The following is an 11,174-nucleotide window of genomic DNA, read 5'->3' on the forward strand; positions in this document are numbered from 1 at the left end:
AATCTACGATCTCATCGATCTTGCCACGCAGTCCGTTGCAGTTTAACTGCAAGAACGATACACTTCCCGGCACTGGCCTGGCAATAGTAGGGCTAGGGTGCTGTCGTTGCATAAATTGCCGTACGGGAGAGGTCGGGGGGTCACATAGTCCGACGACGAGGACGCCGAAGGTGACGCTTGTGACCCACTGCTGGCTATGTTCGCACAGCACCTAGCGACATAGCCAGTATGACTATACTCCCGTAGCGAAGTTAGGCCAGAGCAAGAACAGAAATGTACCCACTCCATGCACCGGTTACACCTCACCGACACCGACCGATGATGAAGGCGGTTCTGGCAAACCGAACAGAACCAGGGTCCGGGGTTCTTTTCAATCCGGACACGGACCAGAAGCGTACGGAGAAGGCACTCCGGAATGTGCCTCTCCCATGACGAAAAAAGACGAACACGTACACTGAGGCGGCAACCCTTGCCGATGAGGATTCCATCAGGTCAATCCGGTGCGTACTACCGGCTGCCATGAGATTGCGGTCCCATGTCTCGCTGCTAAGCTTCACGTAACGGCAATGAACACCACACAGATGGGACCTCAATGTTTCCAGCCTGTGTGGTGCTCACAGCTATCCCGTGCAGGTTTCGTGAGCGTGCGTGAACGTGAGTCGAAATAAAAAAGTGCCGCGTAAGTGAAAAATCACTCACTTGCACATCTTTAGTGGAGGGTATACAAGATTCGGCCCGGCCGAACTAAGCACGCTTTTACTTGTTAAAATTTTTTGCTCTTTTGAAAATGTTCATTAAAAAATTAATTTAAAACTATTTTCCTTACAGACATTCTTTAAACAAAGGATTTTCGGTAAAGGGCTTAAAAATTGCCATAGAATATTTTGAGAAATTGGGCCATGATGTTAAAGCTGTCATACCACAGTTTCGAATGAATAACAACAAATCTACAGATCCCGCCGAATTAGATAAACTGGATAAAATGGGTAAAATTATGCAAACACCATGTAAAAACTTACCGGGGCTAACTAGTACCAGTTATGACGATAGGTAAGTGAGGCAGAAGAGATTACGATTATTGTTTAACGATTTCTATAAACTGCAACAACTTACCTTAAAAACAAATAAATTTAGAAATTTTCTGTATCATTCAGGGACGTAGCCAGGGGGGCCTTATAAATATTGTGCTGGCAAGCACTACAAAATTCAACTTTGACTTTAACGAAATGTCACGGCGGAAGGGTCATTCCCTGCACCCAGTAGCGACCACAATTTTCAAAAAAAAAGTTTGAGGTATCTTTACCAATTTCACAGTAACATAAGAAGTTTGGCAATTTTCGATTTTGAAAAAATGTGAGGTGCCCTCCCTCTCCCAAATAAAATCCTGGCTACATCTCTGATAGCATTTACTATTAATTTATGAATCAAACTAAACCCCTTGCCAATATAACTTGTCTTATTCAATTTACTTACAGAATGATATTGCAATTGGCTGCTGAAATAGATGGTGTCATTGTCTCAAATGATAACTATCGTGATTTGATACACGAAAATCCTGCGTTTAAAAAGATTATTGAATCTCGTGTGATTGGCTATACATGGTTCAATGATATATTCATGTTGCCCAAAGATCCATATGGCAAATGGGGACCTTCGTTAGATATGATATTAAATCGTTCATAGAGTGTTTGTTTCGGTGTCGTTCCTCTTTAAGACTTTTTCTTTTTGTATATAGATATATTTAATATTAATAAGATTTTGTAATATCGCTTAATAGAAATGTAAGTCATGTTCTTGTTTACGCCAGGAACTTGTTGTAAAATATTTTAAACCTACTATTAGGTTAGATTATCCCCAATGTTTACACTTTTGGGCTAATGGACTGTTAACATAATATTTAGTTCCATTTTTTCCTAATTTTTTCTCAATTTTATTCGCCATATACAAAATTATTTATATTAAAAAACTAGCCGAACCGGGCCCCCTCCGCTGCTCCTTCTTTAACTCTCTAATATCTCTTTGGGGTGGGGACACTTCGCCCTGAATGCGGATATCGAAGTTAGGGGTGCTTTAGGACGTACCCCAAAACACTTAGCTCCAAAAGTTGGATATCAAATTCAAATACCTTTCATTTGAGTCCCATATTGTCATAATGGGTCAAATAACCCATTTGACGTATCTTTAGGATGAAAAGCGCCACCTAGAACGCATATTTTAATGTCATATTTGTAATCTACTCCTTAATACCTTTCATTTGAGTCCCATATAGCCATGGTCGGCTAATATGCCCATTTTGGGGGTATTTGGGGGTGGGCGACCTCCCATTACTTGGACCTAATGTTTTATGCCATATTTGTAATCTACTGTCTAATACTTTTTATTTGAGTCCCATATTGACATGATCTTCGAATATATCAGTTTAGAGGAGTTTTGGGGTTGGGGGAGAAGGGGGGCCCCGCTGGGCACTTGAACCCAAATTTTTATACCATATTCGTGTTCTGGTCTCCAAAATCTTTCATTTGATACCCTTATTGTGCCCATCGGACCACTTTCGCATATGGGTGACGTTTTTGCGGTAAAGGGGAGGGTCCGTCCGCCTCCACCCGATATCTAAAAATTATATAGCCTACGTTTTCTTCCAGACAAACGTACACAATCTATGAAAATTTTAAGAAAATTGGTTCAGCCAAGTCTCATATAGTCATAGTGGGTCTAATGGCGTTTTTGAGGGGTGGCGTGCCCCCTAACTTCGATCTAATTTTGTATGCCAGATTCGAAATCTGCTCCCGAATACCTTTCATTTGAGCCCCATATAGAAATGAACGTCCAATATGTCTGTTCGCGGCAGTTTTGGGGTTGGGGTGGCCCTTGGGTACTTAGACTCAAATTTCAGTACCATATTCGCATTCTACTCTCCAATACCTTTCATTTGATACCTATATTGTCCCGATCGGTCCACTTTTGATTTTGTGTTGTGTTTTTGCCATAAGGGGGAGGGTCCGTCCCCCTTCCGATATCGAAAAATTATATAGCTTGTGTTTCCTTCCAGACTAACCTACACAACATGTGAAATTTTCGAGAAAATCGGTTCTGCCGTTTTTCGGTCTATACGGAACAAACAAACCGAGTCCCATATATCCATTATTGACTAATGTGCCCATTTTGGTCGTTTTTGTGGGGTTGGGGTGACCTCCTATACTTGGCATGAATTTGTATGCCAGATTCGTTATCTACTCCCGCATACTTTTCATTTGATACCCATATTGATTTTAGGTGGTGTTTTTGGGGTAACGGTGAAGGGTCCGCCCCCTTCCGTTATCAATAAATTATAAAGCCTATTCCTACTTCATGACCATATTCGTAATCTACTCCCGAATACCTTTCATTTGAGTCCCATATTGTCATGATGGTCAAATAAACCTATTTTAAGGGGTTTTGGGGCTGGGGCGACTCCTCAGGTACTTGGACCCAACTTTTATTATGAAATTCGTACTCTACTCTTGAATCCCATATTGTCCCGATCGGTCCACTTTTATTTTTGGGTAGTACTTTTGGGGTAAGGGGGAGGGTCCGCCCACTACCGAGTTCAAAAAAGTATACAGCCTATGTTTCCCTCCAGATCAACCTACACAATCTGTATCCCTAATGTCAACATATCAGTCTGCTTTTTAAAGCTTTTTTGGGTTAGAGAACTGTTTTCATTCATTGAATATGAATAAAACCTGATTTCAGTTCCTTAGACCATTGGTCCCACCCTTTTTTCTCGCAATTTTTTGTTGGTACGCAAAATTTTGTAGATGTTTTCAGAAGACGTATTAAGAGAAACTATTAGACTTTGATTTGCATCCAAATTGCAATAACCCAAGAAGAAGGACATTAACATTTGATTTGATTTGTACAAATCGAAATTGTTTCATATGTTCTCACCAGTGTTCGAATTCGTTATAGGCGGACATGCTAACCTCTGCACCACTGTGGCCTGGCTGCCTAACTCTAATATAAGGGTAATTCTCTTCCTTTAACTCTCAATCAATGGCCAATTTGTCCATGGTCACATGTGACATTTTCACCTTTAAAACAAAATTAGACAGATAAAAGTTGTTCTCAGGTTAGATTAGGTTGGAGGCCACTAGCATATTCGATTGCTTAGGTCTCAGAGTGTAGCGGCAGTCGCGGACAATCAGCGATATCGTGTGGAGAATCTCAGTGAGGCGGATGAGACAGACTCTTGCTTAAATACTGATACGACAAATCGAGTTATTGGCGCTTTTAAATAACCAATGGCCATAACTTTTCTGCGGGAATCGGTCCTATGGACCGTAACGAACTTGACGAGAATCGCTACCTACACATACAAATGTGGCTACAACAACAATGACAACAACCATTAGGTCCATTGCATTCAGCTTAGAAGAAATTAGAAGAAGAAAGAAAAAGATTAAGCAGCACAGAGATACACCCCAGCATGGTGCAAGACAGCAGTAAATAAAGAAAGATGAAGGGAACCAGGCCCGAAAACTCTGTAGTTGTTGTTGTAGCAGTTGTGTTCTATCTTTCGTCTGCTTGATTCTGTTGAGTGTCCAGATCCAGGAACTCTGCGACTAAGAAGGGGTGCGTCCGGAGAGGTCTGGGTCGGGCTGGGCAGTTAAACAGGTGACGTGTGATCCCTGGTCATAATCGGGACATACATCTTGCATGGCTGCCTCAATCCTTGGTCTGTAAGAATTGAGGCCGCTGCATCTGCCGGAACGTAATTGAGGTGCAACTGGAGACGGTCGTTCTCCAAGGACTACATTCACCCGGTTGCTATTTACCGCATCTGCTACCGTGTCTGCATGAATGTTATGTAGACCCGCACGATATGCCGCTTGATCTAGAAGTTCTCCCTTGTAGTGCCGAACCTCACACTCTAGATCATGTAGCTTTACCTTAAGGCTTCTGGGCGGTGGATATCTATCCACAAGATGATGATATGAATGGTCTCTGCCATAACAGCCCAAAAGGTATTGCTTTGACAGCATGTAGTTATGTCTTCGCACTGCTAGGATCTTTGTCTCCTGATGGAGGTGGTCTACGTGAGAACTGAGGAGAAAGCCCGTCGCAGTTCGAAGAACGGCATTCTGACAGATCTGAATATTATTCCACTGCGTGTCACAAAGCTGACGAGACCACACTGGCACTGCATAACTTACCATAGACCGGCCATTTGCTTTGTACATGGTCAACGAAGTTTCTTTGCTTGCACCCCAAGTGCTGCCGGCAAGTGACTTGAGGACCTTGTTTCTACTGTGGCATTGCTGTGGCATGTGAGGAGAATATGTAAGAGCTGTCAAATGTAACTCCAAGTGTTTTGGGACACTTGATGGTCGGACTAACTCCATCGACCCTCACAGTCAGCTCGGTATTCACCTCACGCGTATTTGTAGTAAACAATGTAGATGAAGATTTGGTGGCATATGTTCAGATTTTTTTGCAGCAAAATATGAGACAAGTTCGTTGAGTTAGACGACTGAAGACGTTCCGGTCCAAAGGAAACAATCGCCGAAATATGCGAAACATCGCCAGACCTTTGGCCCGAACAACTGTCAAAACGCGTTATAAAATAATGTTGACTAAGAACACATTCCGTGCAAGTGGTACTGAATTCTATGAGCAAATAGTAGCGACATGTCTCTGCGTCAATAGAAATTTAGCTACAATAATGGTAATAATGCACCAGTCAACTCTGCTTCAATGCTATTGTGTTTGTTGTTGTAGTTGTAGCCACATTTTCATGTGGAGGTGGCGATCCTCATCGCCGCGGGAACATGGTGGCCATTGGGTATTTAAAGGCGTCAATATCTCGCCTTGTCATATCGAGCATCATAGGCACTCACTATTTGTGCAAGAGCCGGAGCCGCACGGCCACTTACTGAGACTCTCCGCTCGATACCGCTGATTGTCTCCGACTGCCGTTGCAGCTACTCCGTATAGAGCATTCCACTATCCGCAACCTGTGGACGCGCCCGGTAGCAATGAACACTACACAATTCAATGTTCAAGCCTGTGTGGTGCCCACAGCTATCCCATGCAGCGCGTGTTGTGTTTGTTGTTTCTGTTCTGGCGAAGAATAGAGTCCGTCGAAATCCGCAATAATTTAATAGGCATTACAGCTGCTAATGAAGTCAGTACTAGGCTTTTTTATGTATGTCTGCTAATTAATCAAAATATAGTAAAAGGGGTTTGACACCCCTCAGCCACAACAATTTGTACGTCTAAAGTTGTAATTTTTTTTACATAATTTCTACCATTGTAGTTTAGTTTAATAAAATTTATTGAATATATACCCGATTAACTTTTTCATTTATATATCTCTACTTTCATTTAGAATTGTTTTTTTTTCATATATAAATTAAAAATATTTGTTACAAAATTTTATTACACACAATAAATGAGAAATTTGTTACGTTTTTTAATCATTTGTTTTATATCATTGGTCATATTGCAAATAAGTTAGGTTAGGTTACGTTTTTTTAGAGTGACAGTCTTTTCAACAGACTCACATAGACGAGTTAAGTCCAATGTTATACCACAATAGCGACAGATCGTTAACATTCCAGCTCTAACCTTTAAAATTTCAAAGCGTTATCTCAGCTCGTTCTCAAAACGGTAGATTTTTTACAAAATTTTTCTATTCTATCCCATTGTGCGACTTTCTTGGAGACCATCAGCTTCCCATTGCATCTGAAGAATATAAACTTCCATGACAAAATGTACCAATTTTTTCTCATTTTGATTCGGAAAATGAATGCATCTCCATTTTCATACATGGCTGCCATGTATGTCGCCTTGCTGCCATGTATATCGCCTTGCAGCCATGTATGTCGCTGTGGTTGCAGAATACCTAGATCTATATACATAAAATAACTTTAGATAAAGATACATCACCGGAACGAGCTTGCTCACTTCTAAGAGCTTTTCGAAGATCGCTGCCTTCACATACAAATGTGGTTACAACAACAAGAATAAAAGGCCCGACAAGGGTTAACTATGAGAATCACAAGGCTATCATGAGAAGCGTACCTGGAAGCTACAGGGTTGCGGATAGTGGAATGCTCCATAAGAAGTACTGCAACTGCAGTCGCGGACAATCAGTGGTGTCCAGCGGATAGTCTCAGCGAGGCTAGGCAGCACCGGCTCTTTCTTAAATACTGTATGACGAGGCGAGTTGTTGACACCTTTAAATAAACAAGTTCACGCGGAGATATATCTGTGGATCGGAACCAGCTTGCTCACCCATAGGATCTTGAAGGGGATCGCTACATCCACATCAAAATGTACAACAATAACAACAACCAATCCCATGGTAGCTGCTTGTACGTAATGTATTGACCCGATGGAGTCCCTCGTCGGCAAGGGCTGCCACCTTATTGTGCAACATACTGCTACAACAACAAACAAACAATCCCATAGCAGCCGGTTGTACGGATTGACCCGATGGAACCCTTCATCGGCAAGGGCTGCCGCCCCAGTGTACTTGTTCGTCTTTTTTCGTCATGGGAGAGGCACATGCCGGAGTGCCTTCTCCGCACGCTTCTGATCCGTGCCGGGATTGAAAAGAACCCCGGTCCCTGGTTCTGTTCGGTTTGCCAGAACCGCCTCCATCATCGGTCGTTGTCGGTGAGGTGTAACCGGTGCATAGAGTGGGTTCATTTCCGATCTTGCTCTGGCCTTAATTCACTACGGGAGTATAGTCATATGGGATATGATGCAAGATGGTGTCCGAACATAGCCAGCAGTGGTTCACAAGCGTCGTCGTCGTCGGACTACGTGACCCCCACGACCTCTCTCGGGAGACATCCCAGTCCCAATATTGCCAGGCCAGTGCCAGGAAGTGTATCACTTTTGCAGCTAAACTGCAACGGTCTCCATGGCAAGATCGGTGAGATTGTTGATTTTATGAGTCGGAAGAATATATTGGTCGCAGCGTTTCAGGAGACAAAGCTGATCAACACCCGCAGCTTGCACAGTTGTCACGGATACAATGTGTTACGTAAGGATCGCTCAAGGAATGGAGGTGGGGGATAGGCCTTCGTGATACACCATTCCGTACAATATATTGGGTTGCCCAAAAAGTAATTGCGGATTTTTTAAAAGAAAGTAAATGCATTTTTAATTAAACTTAGAATGAACTTTAATCAAATATACTTTTTTACACTTTTTTTCTAAAGCAAGCTAAAAGTAACAGCTGATAACTGACAGAAGAAAGAATGCAATTACAGAGTCACAAGCTGTGAAAAAATTTGTCAACGCCGACTATATGAAAAATCTGCAATTACTTTGGGCAACCCAATAGACCCATCTCGCCTGCGCCTGGCTCTAGTGACCTCTACATGGAGTGAATGGGTATAGCAGTCAGGTCCGGTACCGCCGAGATAGAGCTATACAACGTATACATACCGCCGGTTGGTAGCTGCGTCCCAATTAATGGCCAAATTTGCAACCCCGACATAAGTCAGTTACTATCTGGCCATAATCGTCTGGTTATAGACGACTTTAATGCGCATCACATTTCATGACATTTTCCCCTAGGTAACGACCAGCGTGGCATAGTAGTGGTAGAGTAGATTGAACGCTCCGCGTTTTGCATGAGGATGCCCCCACTAGGATTACGAGGAGGTGCATCAGTTCGCCAGACATTTCCTTTGCATCCCCTGATCTCCTAAGTGACGTATTCTGGCAAGCCGTCATCTCTTTAGGGTCAGACCACCTCCCCATAATTCTCACCATCGACCGACCACCCGACTTCATAACCTCTGAGCGCCGGACGTTTATCAATCAGAACTGATTGGGCAGGCTTTAGAGAGTATACCAATCGCCGCTTCAGTGAGCTGCCACCCCCTCGAATGTGCTAGTTGTCGAGAGGCCGCTCGCTTTATACCAGCCGGTCGAATACCCCAAGTGTGGCCCAATTTCCCGGCGCAGGCAGTGGTACTTGCAGACGGGCGTGATGGGATTCATTGTATGGACCCCACTAACCCCAGAATCAGCGAGCTGAATCTGGAAATAAACAGGGTAGTCAATGAACATAGTCAGAATTTGTGGCTGGAAAACCTGGAGCAATGTAACTTAGGCACCGGTTTAGGCAAACTGTGGTTTACTGTTTAGTCTTTCTTGAACCCCGGTAGATGGGATGACAGGACCTCAGTCACTTTTGGCGAAGTAACCGTGACTGATTCGAAGAGATGCGCCAGATTGTTTAACCGTCAATTTATTGTGCATCCCGAGAGTGACAGGGCAAGGAGGAGAGTCATTCGCCGTAATCGTGGTCTCCGAGCCGATGAACAGCCATCAGAATTTACCGTGGGTGGGTTACGAATGTCATCCGTGGCGCCAAATCATCTAAGGCGTTGGCCCCCAACGGAATCTCTACATTGATGTTGAAGAACCTGGATTCACCTGAAGTTGAGTACCATACTACTGTCCTCAACCTGTCTTTGAACACTGAACACTCCGATGTCTGGAGAATAGGCAGAGTAATTCCGCTACTGAAGCCTGGAAAGGACCCGAGTTTGGGTCCTTCTCTCACCAGTAGCAAAGACGCTTGAGGCATTACTCCTCCCGAACCTCGTGGGAGAATTTCCATTCGCGGAGCATGGATTTCGAAGACTGCAAAGCACAGCAACAGCTTTGCATGCCATCACCGCACACATTTGGCTTCAATCAGCCCAGGCCATGTGATAGGATGGTCCTCGTTGCACTGGGCCTTTAGAAGGTATTTGACACGGTCAGCCATGCTAAACTATTTAAGGACATCGCCAACACGTCCCTCTAGCCAGGTCTGAAACACTCGGTCGCGAATTATCTGTGTGGTCGCCAGTCATTTGTGGAATTTATGGATAAGAAGTCGAAGCTCCGCAGAGTGAAACAGGGAGTTCCCCAAGGTGGGGTGATATCTCTGGCACAGTTTAATCTCTACCTATCCTCCATTCCACCCACTCCAGGCGGCATAGAGATCGTATTATATGCAGACGATTGTATTGGGTTGCCCAAAAAGTAATTGCGGATTTTTCATATAGTCGGCGTTGACAAATTTTTTCACAGCTTGTGACTCTGTAATTGCATTCTTTCTTCTGTCAGTTATCAACTGTTACTTTTAGCTTGCTTTAGAAAAAAAGTGTAAAAAAGTATATTTGATTAAAGTTCATTCCAAGTTTTATTAAAAATGCATTTGCTTTCTTTTAAAAAATCCGCAATTACTTTTGGGCAACCCAATACGATCATGGCATCAGACCCCCCACCCATTGTTGACATATGCGATAGGATGAACGTATGCCTCAACGAACTTGCCTCTTATTTCGCTGCAAGAAATCTGAAGATATCTGTCGACAAATCTTCAGCCACATTGTTCGCTACAAATACGCGTGAGGTGAATACTGAGCTGACTGTGAAGGTCGATGCAGAAAAGATTCCGACCATCAAGTGTCCCAAAATACTTGGCGTCACATTTGACAGCTCTTACACATTCTCCCCACATATCACAGCAATTTGCGATAAAGTCAAAAGTAGAAACAAAGTCCTCAAGTCACTTCCTGGCACTAAGTTATGCAGCCCCAGTGTAGTATCGTCATCTTTGTGACACGCAGTGGAATAATATTCAGATCTGTCAGAATGCCGCCCTTCGAACTGCGACGGGCTGTCTCCTCAGTTCTAATGTGGACCACCTCCATCAGGAGACAAAGATCCTACCAGTGCAAAGACATAACTACATGCTGTCTAAACAATACTAAATCATCATCTTGTGGATAGATATCCATCGCCCCGAAACCTTAAGGTAGATCTACATAATCTAGAGCGTGAGGTTCAGCGTTACAAGAGAGCACCTCTAGATCAAGCGGCATATCACGCAGATCTAAACAACATTCATGCAGAGACGGTAGCAGATGCAGTAAATGGCTACTGGGTGAATGTAGTCCTTAGAGAACGACCGTATCCCATTGCACCTGGAGAAATTGAGCTCCCGCGGCAAACCAGAGTAATTCTGGCTCAATTACGTTCCGGCCGATGCAGCCTCCTTAACTCCTACAGAGCAAGGATTGATGTCGACGTGCAAGATGTATGCCCCGATTGTAACCAGGGACCGCACGATACCCATCACCTGTTTAACTGCCCGGCCAGACCCATTCGATTCAGAC

The 11,174-nt window shown here is 43.6% G+C and overlaps 1 protein-coding gene across 1 annotated transcript in view; it reads left to right on the forward strand.

Annotated features, from left to right (window-relative positions):
* LOC106091761 (uncharacterized) overlaps window positions 1-1,917 on the forward strand; it is a 36,991-nt gene extending 35,074 nt beyond the window's left edge. Inside the window, exons 5-6 of the mRNA XM_013258404.2 lie at window positions 829-1,050; window positions 1,476-1,917. Coding sequence (XP_013113858.2) covers window positions 829-1,050; window positions 1,476-1,683 — 430 coding nt within the window. The 3' untranslated portion in view covers window positions 1,684-1,917. The remainder of the gene's footprint in view (window positions 1-828; window positions 1,051-1,475) is intronic.
* The last annotated feature ends 9,257 nt before the right edge of the window (window positions 1,918-11,174 follow it).

This window comes from Stomoxys calcitrans, chromosome 5 (genome assembly GCF_963082655.1).
Source record: "Stomoxys calcitrans chromosome 5, idStoCalc2.1, whole genome shotgun sequence".
In the NCBI taxonomy this organism is placed as follows: Eukaryota; Metazoa; Arthropoda; class Insecta; order Diptera; family Muscidae; genus Stomoxys; species Stomoxys calcitrans.